This window comes from Vombatus ursinus, unplaced genomic scaffold (genome assembly GCF_900497805.2).
Source record: "Vombatus ursinus unplaced genomic scaffold, bare-nosed wombat genome assembly UNPS02014778.1, whole genome shotgun sequence".
In the NCBI taxonomy this organism is placed as follows: Eukaryota; Metazoa; Chordata; class Mammalia; order Diprotodontia; family Vombatidae; genus Vombatus; species Vombatus ursinus.
The window spans coordinates 55,772,963-55,796,337 of NW_020954556.1; the positions used below are offsets into that span (position 1 = coordinate 55,772,963).

Consider the following 23,375-nt stretch of genomic DNA (forward strand, 5'->3'; position numbering starts at 1 on the left):
CGAATGAGATGTCTTGGATGATGAAGCAAAGTGCGGTATCTGTTCTCTGAATGGGGACTTGACATTACATTGGTGATAGAGATCATCTAAACCAGTCCCCTCATTTTCCAGAAACTGAGGCCCAGAGAAATGAAATGATTTATCACAGTCATCGATCTCTTAATAATAAAACCAACTTACTTTTGTATGTTGTTTTAAGGTTCATAAATTACTTTCCTCCTAGTCCTGGGCAGTGAGTACTGAAAGTATCATTAAGCCTATTTTATTGATTGGGAAACTGATGCTCAGAGGGGAAATGACTTGGCCATAGTCACACAGCTGGTAAATAGGAGAGCTGAAACTCAAATGTAGTTCTCCTGGCTCCAAATAGAGTACTCCTTCCACTATACTATGTTCCATAATTACTGAAGATTTAGTATTTGTCTTCAGTACCTACTCTCATTGTTATCTCTCATTGTTATATAGCTGTTTTCCATAGTCCTTAGATATATAATAAGAAATAAATGAGCTTAAATTGGGCAGATCACTTAACCTCTGTGAGTATTGGTTTCCATTCATCTGTTAAATGGAGAAATTGGACTAAATGACCTCTAAGCAGCTTCTGTCTCTCCATCTCTGATACTCAATTCTCAAGTAGTTTAGATTCAGGCCTCACAAATATGAGATCAGGGTGGAGGGCAGGTGCATGGGGTTAGATGAGTCTGCAGAGAAAGATCTGAGAACTTTAAAGGACTGCACTGGGAGGAGGTTGGAGATTCATTTAGGTTCAAATGAACACTCATGAACTTCCTACTGTGGGCAAGGCATCAGGAGTCACAAACATGAATAAGAAAGAAATCTATCCCACCAGGAGTTGGCAGAATCTGAAAGGGAATGAGTACTCAAATTGTGTCTCCAACATGTATTAGCTGTGTGACTGTGCAGACCGAGCAGATGTTAGATTTTGGATTCAAGAAGGCATGGATCTGAATCCTGTCTCTGACACTAACGGGGTGACCTTGGTCAAGTCACTGAAAGGATCTCAGCCTCATTTTTCTTATCCAGAAAGTGGTAATAATAGTAACAACTGCCTAACAGGATTGTTGTCAGCATTGAATGAGATGATAGACGTAAAGCACTTTGCAAAAAAGTGCTACATACATGCAAATTAGTAGTGGTATTATTAACCTCTCTGAGTTTCAGTTTTCTAATCTGTTAAACAGGGACAATAATAGCTACATAATATAATTGTTAGAAGAATGGTGATGGATGCAAAGTAAACCTTAAAGTGCTATGCAAACGAGAGGTATTATTATTAATTATTAACCTCTCAGAATCTTACTTCTCTCATCTGTAAAATAGTGATAATTGCATTATTTAACTTGGAGGATTATGAAGTGAGAAAGCACTTAATAAAATTTAAATCATTCTATAAATGTAAGTTAGTATTGCTATTCAAAAATCACCATTAAGTTAGTTCAGGGGAGACTTCGTCTCTGAAAAATAGGGCATCTCAAGAACACAAGTTCAAGGGGTCCTTTCAAAATATCACTCTATCAAGGAAAACTTTATAGGTACACAAATAGATATACTGAAGACACTAAATGTACAGGATAGATAGATATAGATATATCCACACACACATACATACATGTATGTAAATATGTGTGCATGTGTGTATATGTGTCCACACATATACATGTGTGCATGTGTGCATGTATATGTGTGTACCTATATGCATATATATAATATATATATATATACATATATGTTTTGCATATATGTATACACATTTGTATGTGTGTAGGCCTAAGAAGAAGAGATAGATTTCTTCTGACTGGAGGGAGGGATCAGGGAAGGCTTCATGGAGGAGGTGGTCCTTGAACTGGGAGAGATTCCAGGAGGGAAAGCTCTTCCAGGGATAGAAAAGAGCATGAAGGAAAGCGTGGAGATGGGGGAAAGTGAGACAAGTTTGAAAAAGAGTATATAACTCAATTTGGCTGGAAAAGAGGATCTATGGAAGCAGAGTAAGTTGGAGCCAGACTACAGAGGGTCCTGATTGCCCAGTTATAGAACTTGGACTTCTTTCAGTAGGCAATAGAAAGCCATTGTCACCTCTTGGACAAAAGAGGAACATGATCCAAGTTATTCATTAGAAAGATGAAGCTGGTTTGGATGGAGTGAAGTGAGAGCAAACAGGAGTCCTTTGTGGAGGGAGGTCAGTTAGGAAGTCTTCAGGAACTGATTCACAAAGAAATGAGGGATTGTACTAAGGCGGTGGCCGTCCGAGAGAAAGGAGAAGTGTTTATTTTACGATTAATGAAAGACATTAGAGGAAGCATGAAATAGGAGATTCTAGTTCTGCCCCTGGCATGTATTAGCTATGAGATTACAGGCAAGTCATTTAACATCCCTTGGCCCAAACAACTCTCTAAAGACTATATGACAGAGAAATCACCCCTGATCTTTATCAGTAGAGGACAGGAGGATTCCACAGAGATGAAATTATAGATTTGGACAAACAAACACCAAACGATAAGGAAATGTGATTCTTAGGTGAAAGACTCAGAATGTCTAAGCTTTCCACTAGACACATCCCTTGAAATATTTCAGGAACAAACTCTACACACTTAATTCTGTCAAGTCAACAACATTTGGGAGTCCTCAGTTCTCTGAGTGCCTCATTTAAAATCTCAACACAAAGAATAGGCCAATTCATTTTCAGTCTTAAACAGGTTCATTTGGGTAATGACCAAAATCTCATACAGCTAGAACTTTCTCAGATTCGTTTGTCATCTTGGCATCTGCTGCTTGTGCAAAATTACATTTCTGCCACATTAGCTATTGCTTGTGGTGAGGTCAACATCCTAACCAGGGCCATGATGGCCTGAGCTAATGAGCATTTTCTTCTTAGTGCAGAATTTCATCCTTTGTCTCAGAGGCTGAGAGTTATTCATGCATAATATGTTGTTTTACCTGATTCATCTCATGGTTACAAAGGCTCATTCCGGGGTATGATGGCCAACCCATGCCCCTTATTTGTAATGCAGTAGAATTACTACAACCAAATTGAGTTAGTCTTAAGAAGGATTTATCATATCATCCGTGTAAAAAACTAACAACCTAAGGGGGGTGATGAGGAATTAACAGAGCCTGAGAAAAGAACAGAGGAATAGCAATTTCTCTTTGAGATACTGAAGTCTACACATTTCATTCATTCATTCAACAAGCATTTATTAAATGCCTTTGGTACGCCAAGCACTATACTAGGCACTGGGAATACAAAGAAAATAAACAAAACAGTCCTTGACTTTAAGGAGTTTATATTTTATTGGGAGGAGACAACACATACGAACGAAAGTGAATAAAAAGTACTTACAAACTAATTTCTAGAAGGAGAGAATGAACAACTGGGATAGGCTTCCTGTAGGATGTGACGCTTAAGCTGAGCTTTGATGAGATCAATATTAAAAGACAGTCCCTGCTCTGGGAGCTGGCAGTGCAGAAGAGAGGAAAGAGGAAAGAAGAGAAGGGAGGATAGTAGAGGCAGGAGAGATCTACAAAGAAGAGACTTCTCTTCGGGGCATCAAGGATTCATTTATTTGCCAATCCTGGAATGTTGGGAATTTTATAATGTGAGGACACAGTTAAATTAAACCAGTTACAACCCTTTTAGTAGGTCATTTTTTTGACTCTTCAAATTGAAACCCATATACTGAGTGTATAAGGTAAGACATACTCTTAAGAACCTAATGTGAAAAGGCCAGATATCATCTTACACATTATATGTGGATGTGTATGGAATACCTGAGAGTCAGGTCTTAAGGAAATATCTATTACAGTGCTCAGAAAAATCATGACCAAGAGAAATATTCACTTAGGTTGAGCTTCTGAGGAACTGATCCAATGACCCATTGAAACTATCACTCATGAAAGGCAGACAAGCTAAGGGGTATTAGTCCCTTCACTGAACTGATCATGAAAACAGTAGAGGGAAATAATTGAGAGTTTGTTTGTTCGTTGTTTTTCTTAAGATAGAGAAAACTGGGACAGCTAGGTGGCCCAGTGGATAGAGTTCTGACTTTGGAGTCAGGAGGACCGGAGTTCAAATCCGGCCTCAGATACTTGACACTTAGTAGCAGTGTGACCCTGGGCAAGTCACTTAACTCCAATTGCCTCACCAAAAAAAATAAAATAAAATAAAGGATAGAGAAAACTATCATCATGGTTTAGCAGAAAGAGTCAGAACACCTGGGTCTGAATCATGGCTCTGCTATTTAACCACTATAAATAGCACCTGGGGCAAATAGAATATACCTGGAAAAGACTCTTACTTCCTGGGCTTGGTTCCCTCTTCTCCACCATGAGGGTGTTGGAACAAATGATATTTAAGGTCCTTTTTTGATTCTTTGTTCTACTTCAATGAGTTCTGTCAGTGAAAAAGGGATTAGGAAAAAGCAGAGACCTTGACTTTTTATACTTGCATGTGTGAGTTCTCAAGAAATCACAGTAATGAAGGAAAAGGCACATTTGTCATGATGTGCCCAAGTACATTTGTACTTGGGGTGCAAATCATGATGTTCAGAGAAGAGAGATGTAAAGTGAACCATACTTAAAAAAAATAGGAATAGAAGGTAGTGCAGTAATCATTCAAACTAGAATATGCAGCAGGAAAAAAAAAGCCTTGATTGGGCCTCAGGCTTCAGAATCATGTGACTTATACAGCATTTGAAGCAGGTGAAAATCTATTCTGTGTAATGGGATATAGATTGATTCAGGATTTCTTTGTCAGTGACTCACTGTGATAAAAGAGACAGTGGCCTATTCTGGCAGTACTTGGTCTCCACTGAACTAGAATATTCTATTCTGCCATCCTATTCTGCCCCTTCTCTCCTAGGTGAAGAGATCACCTCCCTCCTTAGTCCCCGCTCCCTGGGGACAGATATGTCTGATCCCTGAAATTTATAGAAATATTCCACCCTTCAAGATGAGTTGACTTATCAAACATGTCAGCAGTAGATGTAAGGCCCAGTGGGCTTACTCAAATGCTTGCCTGCCATCTACAATGCCCTAGCTGCCAGGGTTCATGGCATATTTAGAACTAGAGCCTAGAATCCCATTGCATTTCTTCATCATGCTTCTAGTGACATTGATACGTTTTTAAATGGACTTGTAATATCTTTCATATCTGTATATTGTAATAGCTTTCATATCCATCCCCTTTTCTCCACTTACCGTGATCACTTTACCAGTTCACTTTACCCTCACTACCTCTAACCTGAACTACTGAAATTTTCTTCTAATGGTCTCCCTGTGAAATGTTTTGCAAATGTTATAGCATTATAAAAATGTTAGCTATTATTTTTCTGTTATGTAGAATCTGAGCTGGAAAGTCAAATTTACAAGTTAAAATGTGACCAGTAAAAGCAATTTAGAAGCACCTCCACTTATAAGCACCAAAAATTTTTCATTCCAGGAATGGGTGTTGGGGAAGAGAAGATATCATTGACTTTATGATTCAGTGAAAAAGAACCAAACTTGGAAACAGGAGGCCAAGGATTCAGTAGTAGTCCTGGTTCTGCCATATACAATTTATATGACTTTGAAATTTTGTGCCATTCCAATCTCCTTATTTGAAAGATAAGCAAATTAGAGGCCACCAAGGTGAAGATGTCTGCTCAGAATTGAAAAACTCAATGGCTACCTAATCCAAGCTATACTTGGAAAAAAAAAAAAAAACAAACTCCTTCTATAATATTGCTACCAAGTGGCCACCCAGCCATTGTTTAAAGACCTCCAATGAAGGTGAACTCTCTACCTCCCAAGAAAGCATCTTCCACTTTGGGATATCTCTAATTTTTACAAAGCAATACATAGACATAGATATAGAGATAGATAATAGATATATGTCTAGATAGAGATATACATACAGATACAGGTGAAGGTACTGATATAGATAGATATAGAAATACATGTAGATATAGATATATGTTTAGATCTAGAAACATGTCTATATATTGGTGTAGGTAGAGATATAAATACAGGTCTTGATATAGATATAGACACAGATATAGATATAGCTATAGTCTATATCTAAACATGGGTCTAGATGTAGACACAGGTCTAGGTATAAATATAGGCCTAGGTGTACACACATACACACACAGAGATATAGGTACAGATATAAATATATGTGTAGATATATATAGGTAGATATAGGACTAGAAATAGATATAGACACAGATACTGGTACACATATTACACATATAAACATAAAGATATAGGGCTAGATATAAACACTGATACAGGTACAGATATACCTATAGATATAGGCCTAGATAGAGATAGAGATCTAGATACATGTCTAGGTATAGATATAGGCATATATATTATATTCACATATACATATAGGTACAGATATAGATAGATGTAGATATGCATGTAGATCTAGATATAAATATAGATATAGGTCCAGATATAGATACAGGTATATATATATAATATACACATATATATATAGGTACAGGTATAGGTAGTGATATAGATAGATACAGATATAGATAGATATAGATCTAGATACAAATATAGATATAGGTCTAGGTGTAGATACCAGACTAGATATAGATATGGACACAAGTAAGTATAGGTACAGATATAGATATAGATCTAGATATAGACATAGGTACAGATATAGGTTTGGATGTAGATCGAGATACAAGTACAGATATAGATATAAATGTCAGGCCTAAATTTGCCTCTTCACCTTCTGTCCATTGTACCTCATTCTTCCTTCTAGGGCCAAAGAGAATTAATCTGGTCCCATTTTCCCTTGAAAGTCTTTCACATATTTGAAGGCAGCTAGGTTAAACATTTCTAGTTCAGTTGGTCAGTCAATAAATATTTATTAAGTGCCTACTTTGTGCCAGGCATTGTGCTAAGTGCCAAGAATACAAAGAAAGGCAAAAGACCTCCCTGCTCTCAGGGAGGTCATAGTCTAATGAGGGATATGACAAGCAAACAACTATGTAGACAGAAGGTATATACAGGATAAACTGGAAATAATCAACAGAGGGAAGGCCCCAGAATTGAGGGGGATCAGAAAAGACTTGCCAAAGAAGGTGGAATTTTAGCTGGAATTACCTTCAATTAGTCATTATGCGGCATGAACTTGATGTCCTTCGCCATCCTGGTTGCCATGCTCTCCAGCTGATCATTGGTCTTCCTAAAATGTGGTACCTAGAACTGCATACAATACTCCACATGAGGTCTAACCAAGGCCTGGTGCAGTGGGACTATCACGTAGATACAGTAGGATTAGACAAATTCCAAAATTGTCCATTCAAGCACCCCCTGCAATACTGGAAGCCCAATAAAAGAACCTCCCCCTCCCCTGCCCTTGCTCGATACCTTCTTGAAGCTATAGGCAAGGATCTTTGCAAAGGGAAAGGTGAAATTTTGGTTCAGAAATATAAAATTTAACCTTAAGACTTCATACGTCTGCAAAACAATGAAATGATAATGAAGATGAAAACATAATAATAATATATCAAGAAAGTATAAAATGATAAAAGCAGTAACCAAAATAATAATCATTACCTCCATAATTTCTCACTTTGCAGAAACTACCTAATTATATACCCCAGCACATTTCTCATGGAAAGATATTATTTAGATCTTTTTTCATAAATACAGTGCCTACTGTGAGGGAATAAAATACCATGTCCTCTGACTTCTTCCTGTTATTGTTTTTATAATATATTATCTTGTTCATTCTCAAAATACAAAATTCAGGTGCAAAAAAGATTTCTCTTAGAATACATATAGTGCTTTGAGATTGGAGGGAGGAATGTAAAAGGGAGAGGCAAACAGAATTTAAATTTATTTAAATTCAATATTTATTAGTATCAAAAACCATGCTGCTGCTAGGGACATAAGATGAAAAATAGCCTAGTGCCTGCTCCTAAGTATCTTATAGTTTTAAAAGGGGGGATAAGAAGTATTCCCAGCAGAATGGTTACATGAATATGGGAAATCCCATGAGAAATTTGAGGAGGGGAAGGTCAGTTTTGTAGGAGGGCCGTAGGGTGATCCAGAGAGGTGATATCTGAGTTGGTCCTTAAAGGAGAGGCTTCAAAAGGAAATGATGAGGAGAGGTCTATGAGACAGCATTAGCAAAGCATGGTAGTGGAAGAAGATAGTCTCAAAAACAGGGGATGGGATGGACAATAATCTAGTTTGTCTGGAATGCAGAATGCATGGAGAGATGAAATTGAGATGAGGCCGGACATGTGGACTGGTGACAACTTTTGAAAGATGAAAATGCCAGGGTTCAAAGTTTAAATCTTGTTCGGTAGGCAATAGGAAAGTGATAAGGTGCTAGTATCATCCTCCGTTGTACAGAGGAGGAAACTGAGGCACAGAAGTTTAAGTGACTTGCCCAGGCTGACACAGCTGGTAAAGTGTTGGGAGGCCTTCTTGACTCCAAGTTTCATAATGTGTGTCCTGTGCCCCCTAGCTGCCTCCCTACTGCCACTGGAGGAGCCATTTGTGATTCAAAGACACTGTGATGTTCCAGGACTTTTAACCCTGTGGCATCATAGGGCAAATTTCCTGCTAAAATGATGAATGTGCCAGGGAGAGACCTAGGCTTCACTAAAAACACTAAATAATATTCCAAATGTAACTCATCCTACTCTCTTCCTCTCATTCAGTTCTGGGCTGAAGTCATTGCCATCTCATCCTATTTTCTTCAAAAAGAATAGTATGCCATTTCAAGTTGAACCCCGTTCTAAATTGGTTCACAGGGCTTTTTTTCTCTCTAGGGATTTGACCACTATTTAATAAGCCAAAATTACATTGCATAATGTAACAAGAAGGGCACTGGTCTTTGAATCAAAAGACCTGGGTTCAAATATGGCTCTGCCACTTAATAGCCGAATGACCATATCATGTTATTTCACCTCTGTGAACCTCAATTTTCTCGGCTGTTAAATGGAAATAATAATACATGATTTTTAGAGAGTACTTGTAAACCTTAAAACCCCTTAAGCGTAAGCTATTCCATCATCAAAATTTAATTGCATGAAGATTTCTGCATTATTGATTAATTAAAAGAAATAAGGATCTGGTTCTGGTTTCCTCTCTATTCCCTGGCAAATGCAGCTAGAATCATCTACTTGGCTAACCCACACATATGGAAAGTGTTCATATTTTCTTGTAAAAAAAAAAAAGCACCAATTATCAAAAGCACTTCTGCTTCTAAAGCTTTTACCCCATAATGTGATTAGCCCCCAAAGAACCCACAGCAGGATTTTCTTTACAAAGCAAGTTAATTTGCTCCTTGCTGAGAATCCCAGGTAAGACCAACTAGAACATGTGGTAACGAGGGGCTGACAGCACCTGTCTACCGAGCTGCAGCAGATGGCTAGAGGTGAATGGCCAGTCCTGACTCCCCGGGGTGCCTGGTGACAGTGTTAGGAAGGGACTGACTATTGTCAGAAAAAAACAAGGACTTCATTGAGCAATTACCCTGTGGAACTCACATGCAAAAAAAGGCAAAAGCATTCAGATGTGGCCTGCTAACAAAAAAATCCAAATTTGAAATTAGCCCAATTAGGGGATAATTATTCATATAATGGGCAGCAAGGTGGCGTAGTGGGGAGAGTGCCAGGTCTGGAGTCAGGAAGACTGATCTTCCTGAGTTGAAATCCAGCTGCAGATACTTCACAGCCGTGTAGCCTTGGACAAGTCACTTAACCCTGTTTGCCTCAGTTGCCTAATCTGTAAAATGAGCTGGAGAAGGAAATGGCAAACCCAGAGGGATTATGAAGAGTTGGACCCAACAAATGACTGAACAACATCATTCACGTTATAAAAGCATTCTTAGCTTCACAAAAGGAAAGCATCCACAGAAAGTCGGTCTAAGGCTTCTTAAACTTTTCCACACATGTCCCACTCAGCGCTTCTTAAACTGTAGGTTGTGACTCATATGGGGTTGCGACCCATCAGTGTATTCAACTTCATTGACAAAATAGGATTCAATTTATAAACATTCAATCTGCACAGTTTTATGGGATATGCCCACTGCTTAAATTGATTGTTTTCTAGTCCTTCAATAGACTCCCTCTTGTCCTCTGCCCCTTAGAATCCACTCTCTCTTCCAAGACTTTTCCCAAGCACCACATTCTACAGCAAGCCCTTCCTGATCTTCCCAGATGCTAGTGCCCTCGCTCCCCAAATTACTTTGTGTTTATTTTTTTTTCATATTCTGTATATGCCTATTTGTGTGCATATTATCACCATGTAACAGAATGCAAGTTGCTTGAGGAGAAAGTATTTTGCTTTTGTCTTTGTGCTGCTAGCACTTAATGCAATTTCTGGTACATAGCGGGTGTTTAATAGAAGCTTATTGTTTGATTAATTACTAATAACTAATATTTAAATAATGCTATAAGGTTTGTGAAGCACTTTGTATATGTCATCTCATTTGATGCCTCAACAACCCTCTGAGATAGGGTTTTCACAAAGCAGTAATTGTAAATTACAATTAACAGATGAGGAAATTGATTAATGAAAGATGGAGGGAAAAAGTGCAAATGAAAGAAATAGCACCACACATATCTTTCTTCAGAAACTCTCAAAAGCCTACAGAAAGGGTTCGCTAGGCAACCGCCCTCTTTCTAGACCTAATTCAGGAATCCTGAACCTTTTTCAGAAGATCAATGTTTCAATGTCCAAAATTGAAACTCAGTTAATGAGAGAATGAAGGGAATTGTTCACAATGCCCACGGTAGGCTAAGGGTGGAGATGATGCAGACTCAACACATCCCTGATACTACCCTCTTCCCATGGAAAATGCCTCTGAGAAATAGAAAAGGGTCACGTCTGTATCTGTCTGCCTGTAATGGACCTTTCAACCTTAAAGAGGAGCTGAGTTTACTTCAATCAATTTGAGGAGCCTGGGCATAATTTGTCAAAGTACAATGGGGAAAGGGGCTTGCCAGCAGGTATAATGTGCAGGTCCAAGTGTTGTGATAAGCTGTATTTTTGTTTTTCCTCAGGGGAAGATGATGATGATGATGAATGTGGAGAAGAGAAGCTGCCCTCTTGCTTTGATTACGTGATGCACTTCCTCACTGTGTTCTGGAAGGTTCTCTTTGCCTTTGTCCCACCCACAGAGTACTGGAATGGTTGGGCATGCTTCATTGTGTCCATCCTCATGATTGGCCTCCTGACAGCTTTCATTGGCGACCTGGCATCTCACTTTGGCTGCACCATTGGCCTGAAGGATTCAGTGACGGCAGTGGTGTTTGTCGCACTAGGGACTTCGGTGCCAGGTAAGGAACAAGTCTTGAACCAGTTCCTACAGCTCCCTTTCTTCGTTTTTAATAATAATAACAACTAACATTTATATACCACTTACTATATGTGGTATGCTAAATGCTTTACAATTATTATCCCACATAACCCCAAGGAATGGGATATAAAGTCAGAGCTATCAGTGTTGGAAGCCCAAAGATAGGCATTATTTCATTTATTTTCCCAATGTTATAAAAACAAGTACTCTGATTATTCTGGCCAGAAAAGATATTTGAGTATCATTTAACTGAGGATTCCTGTCAGAGTGAGCCTAGGTGGGTGTGGCCTATCTTAAATTAGAGAAAAATGAATTAGGCAAGTAGATTGATTAGCCTGCCATGAAAAAAAAACTTGTCTAAAAAATTAAATTAAAAAAGAAAACACTAAGCATTCACTATGTGCAAAGTACTATATGAGAAGCTCTCAAGGAAGAAAGTAGATATGGCACAAATGTTGCTCTCAGGAAGCTTACAATCTAATCAGGGATTAGAGACATGCAAAAATAACTATGATTTGAGGAGCACTGAGATAAAGTGAAGGAAAAGTCTGGGCACAAAATTATGAGATATTTGAGGGGCAGACCATTTTTACCTGAGTTGAGGGGGTTGGGGTTGGGGTTGAAAATTTAAAAAAAAAAAAAGACTTTATAGAGGTGGTAACACTTGAGTGAATGTTCCTAGATAGGGAGGGACTTCAGTAAAATAGAGGCAGGAAATTTCATTCCAGACACAAATTATAATGAGTGCAAAGCACCAGACAAGATGCGAACGGGGGAATGGAGAAAAGTGTAGTTTGGTTATAGTGGCGAACATATGAGTCACCAAGTGAATTAGATAACTCTGGCAAAAGTATGTTGGTTGCAGATTGTGAAGGGTCTTGAATGCCAAGTTGAAGACTGCAGACCTTTTGGGGGTAATGGTGATCCCCTCATGTCAAAGAAGGACTAAAAATAAGAAGAATTTAAAGAACCTATTCAAAATTTCTGCCTCTTCTTTCATTTTCTTTTAGTTGATTTTCATAGGAATCTGGGTCAGTTCGAAGGGGATTCTAGCCTGATTGGCTTTTGGTGCATACTATACTGTTTTCTTAATCTAGTAATATGGGGAGTGAATAGGAAGAAGTGGGAGCTGTCTAGCAAGGGAAGGGAAGGTAGGAGAGTAGCATTGATGTTGGTGAGTAGGACCAGGGCAGGTTTCCTAACTGTAGAATCAGGAAATCACAGAACCCCAGAATGAGATGGAACCTCCATGGCCCTCAAGTTCAACTTATATCTAAGCTAGAGTTGCCTCTAACAAAATGCCCAGCAAGTGGTCATTCAGATTTTGTTTGAAGACCTGCGATGAAGGGTAAGAACACCCATCAACACAGCCCGTTCCACTTTGGGAAAAGTCTAGTTGTTAGGCAGTTTGTTTTTGCTTTTTCCCCTAACATTGAGCACCTCCACTGCACCTTCCACTCATTGCTTCTAATTTTTTCTCCAGGGCCATTAAGTCAGTCAATTAATATTTATAAAGCACCTACTTCATGCCAGGTACTATGCCAAGCACTGGAGATACAAATACAAAAAAAAAAAAAAGTCCCTGCCTTCAAGAAGCTTACAATCTAATGGGGCCAAACTGAACAACTCAAGTCCCTCTTCTTCATAATATCCCTTCAGATACTTGAAGATAACTATTATGTGCCCCCCTTAATCTTTCTTTTCTCTAGTATAAACACTCCCAGTTTTTCCAACTAATCCTCATATGGCATGAAATTGAAACCCTACACATTTCTGCTTGCTCTCCTCTGAATATTACCAGCTTATCTATTAATTGAAATTATTTAGGCCATGTATTTTTTTTTAAACCACGGCAGCCCCCTCTACACCATTATATTATGGATCATTATTTGTTCATAGATTTGATTTGATAGCATCATGGGTAAAATTTCTCTTCTGAATCTAATAGCTAATGATGGATAATAGCTTGATAACAACAAAGCAATGGATTTTAGTCCCATCCCCAGCACCAGACTGATATAACTATTGCAGTGATAGATCTATAACCTGGATTTTAACCGATACCTTGTGCTTTCTTGAGAATAGCTCACATTTATACTAAACTTTTGAGTCCAGGGACATAATTTCATTGGTATAGAAAACTCCCCAGGAGGATGCTCCTTTTGTCAATGTATCTGCAAATTACAGTCTTAGAGAATTGCCTGTGAGGTCAAGGGACTTGCCCAAGGTCACGCTTAAACCTTGTTTTTCCTGAATGTGAGACCAGCTATTTACTACCATCCACTGCCTCTCATACCTTTTGTCAATTATAAAATAAATTTTCAATGTTACAAAATGTTTTTCCTCACCACCACTCTGTAAACTGAGATGAGGAGATTAAGTGATTTTCCCATAGTCACACTGCTAATAAATGTCCAAGCAAGGACCCGAGTCTTTTGACTCCAAGTTCAGGGCTCTTCCCATCACCTCACCCTTCCTCATGGCGGTGAGTACTCCTAGGAGAGAAACTATATGTGGACTACAACATAACTTCTTGTAAGGTGGAGATAGAGAAAACTGCAGATAACTACAGCTCTGTGAATTTGAAAGTGACACCATTGATGATGTCATTTATTGCCTATATCCATAGGATGGGTGGAGGTGGAGACAGAGACTCAAATACGGACAGAGAGAAATGGAGAGAGACAGAGATAGAGACAGAGTTACAGAACAGACACAGAGACAGATAGGAACAGACAGAGAGGCAGAAAGAGAGGGGATGAGAGACAGACAGACAGAGAAAGAGAAACAGAGAATGTGTGACGTGTGTAGCAGTACCTCACAGGAGAAACATAAGCCAAGGAACATTGACTTTGCTATGGTTTTCCAGGGTGTGCTTACTTTCTCTGCTTTCTAGCCTTCTGTTCAAAACTGAACACAGATTAAGCCATACCACATCACAGGAGTCCAGGAGCTGACCCTCTTGTTTCTATAGTCATCTCTGGGGTGGCATTTATTGAACAGCTTGGGTTACCACCAAGTACCCATTTAGGATGTGGTGTCTGCTGAGATGGCAGGAAAGCTGAGGCATTTTGGAAGGGAAGCAAAAACAGAGCAGGTCAGCAGGTCTCTTCAAAGCCATCTGAGTGACTCTCAGTGTTTCGAGTCGCTCAAGACAGCAGGTGCCCCATTTGTATTTCTAAATGGATGCCCTAGCTGTACTATGCACTTTTTGTCTTGGATTTTTTCCAGGGTTAGCAGAAAGAAGCTTTTGAGTTGTAGGAGAGACATGAAAAATACTCACAGTCTGAGCTTCTTTCACCTCATGATTTTGTATCCCATCACACAACTTAACCAGTGTGACTCCATATCACTCCTCTCAGAGCTTGGCAAAGGAAAAATGGTTTTGGAGGCTTCCCTCCCTAGGCCCTAAAGCATGGCACTGAACGGTACTAAGCTGCTACATCCTGATTGAGTGAGATTTATGTAATTAAGACTGACTAGCTATCCCATCATAGCTCCTCTCTGGAAGTTAGCAGCTCATCTTACTTCTATCTCTATCTCTTACTTCTAATTTTTTTTTTTATGTAACATATCTTGGTTATGGATAAGTCATTTTTAATATAGTGCTTCTGGAGGAGGAAAGGGTATGGGATCAGGATGAAACCTGTGATTTCATCAATGTAAGGAGATCCCAGTAACGAACACCTTCTACCCATTCAGATATGCCCCTTCTATGAAACCTCTAGCTTGAAGCAATGAGAAGGTAATCTTTAACCAGCCTAGAGTCACACAGCCTATCTGAAGCAGAGAAGGGACTCAAATACGGGTCGTCTTGACTCCCAGTATGGTTCACTATCCTCTTCAACAAACGCACTGCTTCTCTAAAATTATTTTTTTCAATCTATCAGTGCTACCAACACAACCTTAAAAAATAAACAACTCATCCTTTTTGAAATGGAATTGCAAATTAATTAAATGTTTTGAGTGGCATGACTAAAACAGATCAATTTTAAAATGAAGCAGCTTTCATGTCTGTGATTATTAATTCTTTGCAAAGAAGTTTGAGAAGACAGTTGGATTTTATCAGATTTAGTTTTGAGAGGTGTCACTTAATCTACTACTCATACCCAGCATGGAGGTTAGCAAGTGCAGAACCAACATTAGCCCTCCTAAAGTTAAACTTAGTAGATCTGCTAAAAAGCATGAAATCCTTTTTTTGCGGGAGAGAGAAGATATAAGACTCATTGGTCTAACCGCTCAACAAGTCCTGACATAAACTTCCTACTCCCAATACCCACTGGGAGGAAGATTTTCTTATCCCATATTTCCATTATAAAATCCCTATGGCATGCCATAGATATTTGTTTATTTTGCAGTATGTTCCCAAAGAATTTATTTACCAGGTAATTCAAATCATCATATTTGCCTGGAAAGGCTTTTTTCTGAAAGAGAAAGGCAGCAGAAATTGAACAATACTGTGAATAGGCATAACATTTCTGATTTGCTTCTGTAGTCTTGTTGACAAATGGTTGACAAGTAGAAAAAATGACAAGGAGCAACAATTTATTATTCCCATCCTACCCTGCCACTTCAAATATTTGTGTCTGTCTTCTCAGGCTACACAGGAAGAATAAAATAATGATGCTAATATTTACTACCAACTTGTGTGGACTAGCCTGGGAACTAACACATATTAATATTGTTTCTATGGGAGAAAGTATTCCAAGTTCTATGAACAATTGACCGGCAAATGAACATTCATTCCTACTGAATGCAATTCACCTTTGAGAGTACTTGAGCCCCACTGCTTGTCTATCAAGGTCCTGATTTGGTGTTCTGGCTATTTTACATTCTTCTCTCTGCACAATTTGGAAAATAAATAGAAGCAACTGTCATAATTATCATTATCTCATACTCATTTTTTAAAATAGATTTCAGATAGAAAAGGAAGCAAAGAAGGAAATTCCCTCTTTTATGAAACGCCTACTATGTGCCAAACACTGTACTAAGTGCCAACATACTAAGAAAGGTAAAAGTCCCTAATGTGTAATCCTATGACAAGTCACTGTTCTATTATGCTTTAATATTTAACATTCTATGGACCATTGAATAGGTAAATTAACTGTTATGGTTGAATAAGAATATCAAGATGGAAGCTCCTTATCTGTGGGCTCACTGAAAGCATCCTTGACTCAACTCTAGTAGCTGACAGGACAACAGGGCTGATACAGACATATACCATTCTCTTCCTATGTGATTATGAGTCCCTTTGCTGGGTCTCTATGTTTTGAAAGTTTTTTATTCCATGTACCTTGGAGATTGAGTATTTAAAAGACATCTAAGTGCTTAATTATAAGTACTCAATTATGAGTACTTAAATAACATTCTCATGTTATTACATTATTAATGTGGATGAAATGAAAGAACATTTTATTTTATAAACTAATAAATATAGATCCCTATCTTCAAAATTAATATTTTTCCCAATCTACTTAACACAAATTTCTATGGAAGACATGAAATTCAGAAAATACAGAGAGCTAAAAAGCTCTCCCTGTAGGACCATTGAGGGCAAGAAACTGACTGGGGATGGGGAGCGGGGCAGATGAAGAAGACATTATGGAGAGAATCCAGTGTCTCATCCGTGAATAGTCTCAAATATTCAGCTGGGGCAGGGGCAGGCTTGGAGGAGGGCTGGTACAGCTCCGCAGGGCTCAGTGCTATAGGACTTCCTAATAACTCACGTTTATATAGTGTTTTGAGATTTTCAAAGTACTTTTATCATATTAGCCTTCATATCCGTATTTTATAGATGGGGAGATGAAGGCTTATGGAGGTGAAGTAGTTTGCCCATTGTCACAAAGTATCAAAGCTGAAATTTGGACTCATTTTCCATGACTCATTGCTTTATCACCTTGCCTCTCATTTTCTTAATTTCTTGCATTTTCTATCATACGAGAAGCAGAACAAATTTGAGTTAGACCATCAACAATGTCATAAAATTGATGAAACAATCCTGAAAGTTCAGCAGTCTGCAACTCCATTGGCAATGAAAATTTAATACACTGAAAAGTAAATTCAATTATGAATTTGTGATTGTCTGAATAAACCATGCTTGTAAATTTTATAACAAGCCAACAAACAAGCTATTTTGTGAACAAACAAAATTGTGGAAAATATGTATTTTATGTTCTTAAAGTAACCAAGGATCTTCAGACTAACTAAGGGTGTCAAATAAGACATAATGTATTTATTTCCATTTTCCCAAAGATTCAAAATGTTCATAAACTACATGGTTTTTTTTTCTTCCTAATTCTGATGTTTTCTACTTGCCAGATATAGTATTATTTGGTTATCATTGAGATTTAGGTTTGCCAAGATTTCATTGGAAGAGTTTGGTAAAGCCTTGTTCTTATCATACCTATGTGTAAGGAACCTCATATTTTCCTCACAGCAACCCTGTAAAGTACATATTAAAAATATCATTTCAATTTCACAGATGGTAAAATTAAGTCACAGAGAAGCAATGTGACTTATCCATGGTTCATCATTTAGTGAGCTAGAATTTGACCTGTGATCTCATAACATCCAGTGGGTCTTCCTACTACACCATGCTATTGTACAAAGGAAGGAGGGGTATTAGAAGGAACAAATATTGATTAAATACCTACTATGTGCCAGGCACTTTATAAATATTATCTCATTTAATACAACAGCGCTGTGAGATAGGTACAATTATTATCACCAATTTTCAGTTAAGGAAACAGAGGCTTGCTCAGGGTCACATAGCTAGGAAGTATCTGAGGTCAGATTTGAACTGAGGTCTTCCTGATTCTAGGCCCAGTGCTTTACCCACTAAACCACCAGCTGTGCTGTGTTTAACCATTTTTCTTAGTGATAACTGTTTGATTGGGAGGGGGGGGAGGGAGTGGGAAGTGTTAAGTTTTAAAATCAGGCCCATAAGGAGGGGAGAAGGGAAATTGGAAGGAAGGAAGGGAGAAGAGAGGATAGGAGAAGAGAGGATAGGAGAGGAGAGAAAAGGAAGGAAAGAAGGAAATTCCCTCTTTTATGAAACACCTACTATGTGCCAGACACTCTACTAAGTGCCAACATACTACAAAAGGTAAAAGTCCCTAATTTCAACAGTCTAATGGGGGAGACAGAATGCAAACAATTGTTTACAAACAAGCTATAAACAACATAAATTGAAAAATAAAATGGGCACTAGAATTACGGGGAATCAGAAAAGGTTTCCTGTGGAAGGAGGGGTTTTAACTGCAAATTGAAGAAAGCTAGGAAAGACATGGAGTATGTGTGTGGTTGGGGGGGGGGGGGGGAAGATGAGAAGAGAGAGCATTACAGGCATTAGGACAGCCAGGGATATTACAGGGAGTCAGGAGAAGAAATGCGTTGTTTGAATAACACCAAGAAAGCTAGTGTTACTGGACCACATAGTATATGGCAAGATATAAGGTGTAAGAACACTAGAAGCGTAGGAAGGGATCTGGATTATGAAAGGCTTGTAATTAGTGATCTACCAGTTTATGTAATAGCAAAATCCTGATGAGGGAGGGAGGGTGGAAGGCAGGAAAGAAGGCAGGAAGGAAGGCAGAAGAGAAAGAAAGAAAAAAAGAAAGAAAGAAAGACAGAAAGAAAAAGGAAGGAAGAAAGGGAATTTGCTTCCTTTAATTAGAATCTCTAGTTTATGTGATTAGGAGGGGTAGCAAGTCCTGGATTGGCATCAGGAAGACCTAAGTTTAAATCCTACCTCAGATTTCTTCTAGCTGTGTGACCCTCTATAAGTCACTTCACCTCTGTTTCCCTCAACAAATGATTATAAAATTATAGCACTTACCTCACTGTGCTGTTATTAGGATCAATGAGAACCTTATATGTAAAAGCATTTTGCAGACTTTAATGTGCTATATAACTGTTAACTCTCAGTATTATTAGCCATTATTTATTACACATACTTCATACATTTCTATAGAGTCAATTGAGGTCTTATATTGTATGAATGGCCTTCTTCTTATAAATGATTTCCCTTGGAAACACTGGTCCTCTTTCCATCTCTTCTTCTGTGTTATACCTGCCATTCCTTATGGTCACATAAATCTGCTAAACCAGATACCAGTTTGTTTGTTTTTTTTTCCCTATCCCCTTTCTTTTTCTATTTAAAATCTTCTTGATCAAATTTGCAAGATTCCAAGAAAATATACCTTTTATAGGTCTTTGTTTAAGCATATTCCATCTCTGGCTCATTCCTATATTTTAAGCCATGTCTCGGAAATCCACATCTCGATATCAGTCACAATCAGCTTCCCAAATCTGCTTTCCTTTCCTGAAGTCTCTAACTTCAATTGGCAGCAGTGTTGACAATACCACCTGTGTCCCTTGGGAATTCAGTTTCTTGCCTAGGACATCATGTTCCCTAGCAGAGTTTTCTCTATTCTTTCTGGTGGTATCATTTGCCCTCAAATGAATCTCCTGTTGTAAGCAATGATTGTCAGGTTTAACAAGTCTCAGGAAGCTCTCAATAATATTCTCAATCATCGCCCTAAGAAGACAGCAGATACTTCTATTGATTGATAGCTGAATAATACCAAACTCTTCTTTCAATCTGGAAGATTAGCTAATTATACAGTATATAGATCTACTTACTTTTAAAACTGGTCCAGGTCATGTGAAACTGATAATAATGTAAATCATGGCCCTTCCTCTAGCAAGCCTTGCATAATGTTAATCTTGGTGATGTTTATGTCCCCAGGTGAACTGAAAGGGGATTTGTCCCTGCCCTCTGAGATACCTAACTCCATTCGTGAGTTTAGGCCTTTGAACAGTGGCATTACCAAGGCTGCCAACTACATTTATGCTCAAAAAAATATGTCCTAGGGTCAGCTAGGTGGCACATAGAGTACTGGCCTTGGAGTCAGGAGGAGGAGGACCCGAGTTCGAATCTGGCCTCAGACAGTTGACACTTACTAGCTGTGTGACCTTGAGCAAGTCACTTAACCCCATTGCCTCACAAAATAAAAAAAGAGAATATGACCTACCTATTCCATCTCCTGAGAGTTCATGAATATTTAACTAGAAGATTAACATTTCGTGGCAGCTTAGAGAAAAATGGAAATGTATTTTATGTTGAGCCAAGAATTCTGGAGTGGGCCAGTATGTTCTCCTATAAGGAGCACAGAGGGGCTGGGGCTGGTTTTGTTTGTTTGTTTGTTTATAACTCTACTGCAAGCAATCAGCTTTTTCTAGCACCAGGAAATGCCAATCCTCCAATTGTGTTCATTGTGTTCGGCGAACACTGAGCATTCAAGAACACTGTGTTCATTTCTTCTCTTCTGGAGCTGAAACTGCTGGAAACATGTCATCATGTGTGTCACCGGGTCAACGATGAGGGTCCATCATAGTAAGAATCTGTTGTGTGAGCTGGACCGGCAAGCCCCAATCAAAGAGCTTTTCTGTGGGACTTTGCCTCACCTCCATGGCCATAACTAGAACAGAAGCTGTTTCTAGATTCCAGCCCACCACCCCTGAGAAAGAAAAGAAGGAGTCATTAGAGCTAAGGGAAGATTTCAGAAGCAGGGCTATTTAAAAGGAAAGTGATGAGACAAAGCAATGGTAGACACAGAATTTCAACAAAGGCTTTTTTTTCTGTCTTTAAATGAAGTAAAAGCTCTCTTTCTCACTCTCCTCTTGGACTGAAAAACACTCAGGAGTTTACTGTGTGTATCTAGCCCATTTAAGATGAGCATGCCTGAAGTATTTTCAGGTAGTTTATTGAAATTAAATTTAAAGCATCTTTCTGCTGTTGTTTCTTTCACATTAAAGGGAATTTACTTTCCAAATGCCTAATTTTTTTCCTTTGAAAATCTTGTAACCCTTAGGTTCTTTTTCAAAAGTATTTGGTCAGATTCTGCTTAAAGTACCCTAATGAGAAAGTACCACCTCTTGAGGCAACCCAACCTAAATTCAAACCCAGCCTCAGACACTTAGTAGCTGTGTGACCCTAGGCAAGTCCCTTAACCTTGTTTGTCTCAGTTTTCTCATCTGTAAAATGAGCTGGATAAGGAAAAAGGCAAACCACCCAATATCTCTACCAAGAAAACCCATTTTGGTCACAAAGAGTCAGATACAACTGAAATGGTGGTACCACAAAATTATCAGGCATTTTTTCCTGACATAAAGCCTAAATTTACTTCTTTGCAACTCTCTCTCATTTTCTTCTGTTTCTACTCCCTAGGGTCAAGTAGAATATATCTAGAGCAGCAACGAGGTGGCCCAGTGGATCAGAGGTTGAAGTTGGAGACAAGAATACCTGAGTTTCAATCTTGCCTTAGATGCATACATTTATGTGACCTTGGGCAAGTTGCTTAATCTTTCCTGACCTCAGTTTCCTCATCTGTAAAATGAGGAGGTTGGACTAACTGGCTTCTAAAGTCTCTTCCAACTCTAAATCCATGTTCTTCTAAAACTGACTCCTCTTCCACACAACCATCATTTTTAAGTACTTGAATCAATCAATAAGCACTGATTAAGTACCTGGCAGGTCCCTGGCACGGTTCCGAAGATAGGAAGACAAAAATGCAAAATCCCCTGATCAATACTGCTATCATATCTCCTGAGCCTATGAGGCCATTTGCTATCCTAGCTTCCCTCCTCTGGACACTCTCCAGTTCACCACTGTCTTTTTCAAACTGTGGCTGTGAGAACTGAATCCAATACTCCTGGTGCAGTTGGACCAGGGTAGAGGATGCCTCCTTAAGCCTGGCAGCTGTGTCTCCCTTAATGGAGCCCAAAATGGTATTAAGAACACTACTCTTGACCACAGAGTCAAGAGTACCCTTGTCTGGGGCCCATTTTTTTTTTAAATTTGGATAACTGTATTTCAATATGATGGGTTTCCTTGGTAGTCCTCTGTATTTTGTTTGATGTATTTAAAATTGTTATTCTGAGGAGTCCATGGGCTTCACCAGATTGCCAGAGGGGTCCATGAAACACAAAAGGTTAAGAATTCCTGATTACCTAACTTTCTTAGGGAGCAGGATGGAGGTCAAGATAGCCAATGGTAGAGTTATTTAGAAGTTATAAATGATTAAGTCCATTGTGCTGTAGTATCTGAGGGACTAAAAGTATTGAGTGTGCCCAAGCAAAGACTTTTTTGTAGAGGCATCACATATAGCTACTTCATCCTCTGTGTGTGTGTGTGTGTGTGTGTGTATGTGTATGTGTGTGTGTGTGTGTGTGCACGTGTGAATGTAAATTGCTTTAGCTTCCTATTTTCATTGTGTTCTTCAAAGGAAACCTACATTACCCAAGCATAGCTGAAGGGAAACACATAGTTTTCTTCCATGAGAGGCAAGGCTGTGATTCTCTGTAGGTTCATTTTGTATAATAGAATTTTTAGATAGCTATTTTTTGACTTCTTTATTTTGTCTGAAATAGGACGGTGTGACTGTGCCAGGCTGGAGACAAATAAATGGGAAATTTGGGGAAATTGGGAAAAGACCCATTTTTTTACATTATGGAAATGTGAAATGTCTTTGGACAGTTAATTCATTGGGTCAAAGAAAGTGGGTTCTATGCCTAGGTGAGCCAACTGTCTGTGTTCTAACTAAGCATGAACATTAAATTCTCACCTGGAAAATGGATATCACTCAATCAAGGATCTGAATATATTTTTACATATACATATATATGTATATATATGTATACATACACAATACATGCCACTGGAAAAAGAGCTCAATTCATTTCAATTCAGCAAGTGATTATTAAATGTCTACTATGAGTGATACATAAGCAACAGGAATATGACCAGAGGGTCCCTGCCTTCAAGGAGCTTACTTTCTCCTAGAGGCAAATAGTATGTACACAAGAGACAATATAGTAAAATAGAAATAGTGCTGGATTTGGGTTCAAATTCTAGGAAGTCCTCATTCTTCAATGACTTCATTACATGGTTAGAACCAGAAATAGGCAAAATGATGAACCCAAATAAATTACTATTCATTGTCCTCCCCCTCCTGGTTCTTCTGTCTACCCCAGGGAA

The 23,375-nt window shown here is 38.6% G+C and overlaps 1 protein-coding gene across 3 annotated transcripts in view; it reads left to right on the forward strand.

Annotated features, from left to right (window-relative positions):
- Positions 1 to 23,375, forward strand: part of SLC8A1 (solute carrier family 8 member A1) — a 488,864-nt gene that overhangs the window by 449,289 nt on the left and 16,200 nt on the right. For all 3 annotated transcript variants that reach the window (XM_027865085.1, XM_027865087.1, XM_027865086.1), the window contains one exon: positions 11,040 to 11,315. In XM_027865085.1, coding sequence (XP_027720886.1) covers positions 11,040 to 11,315 — 276 coding nt within the window. The remainder of the gene's footprint in view (positions 1 to 11,039; positions 11,316 to 23,375) is intronic.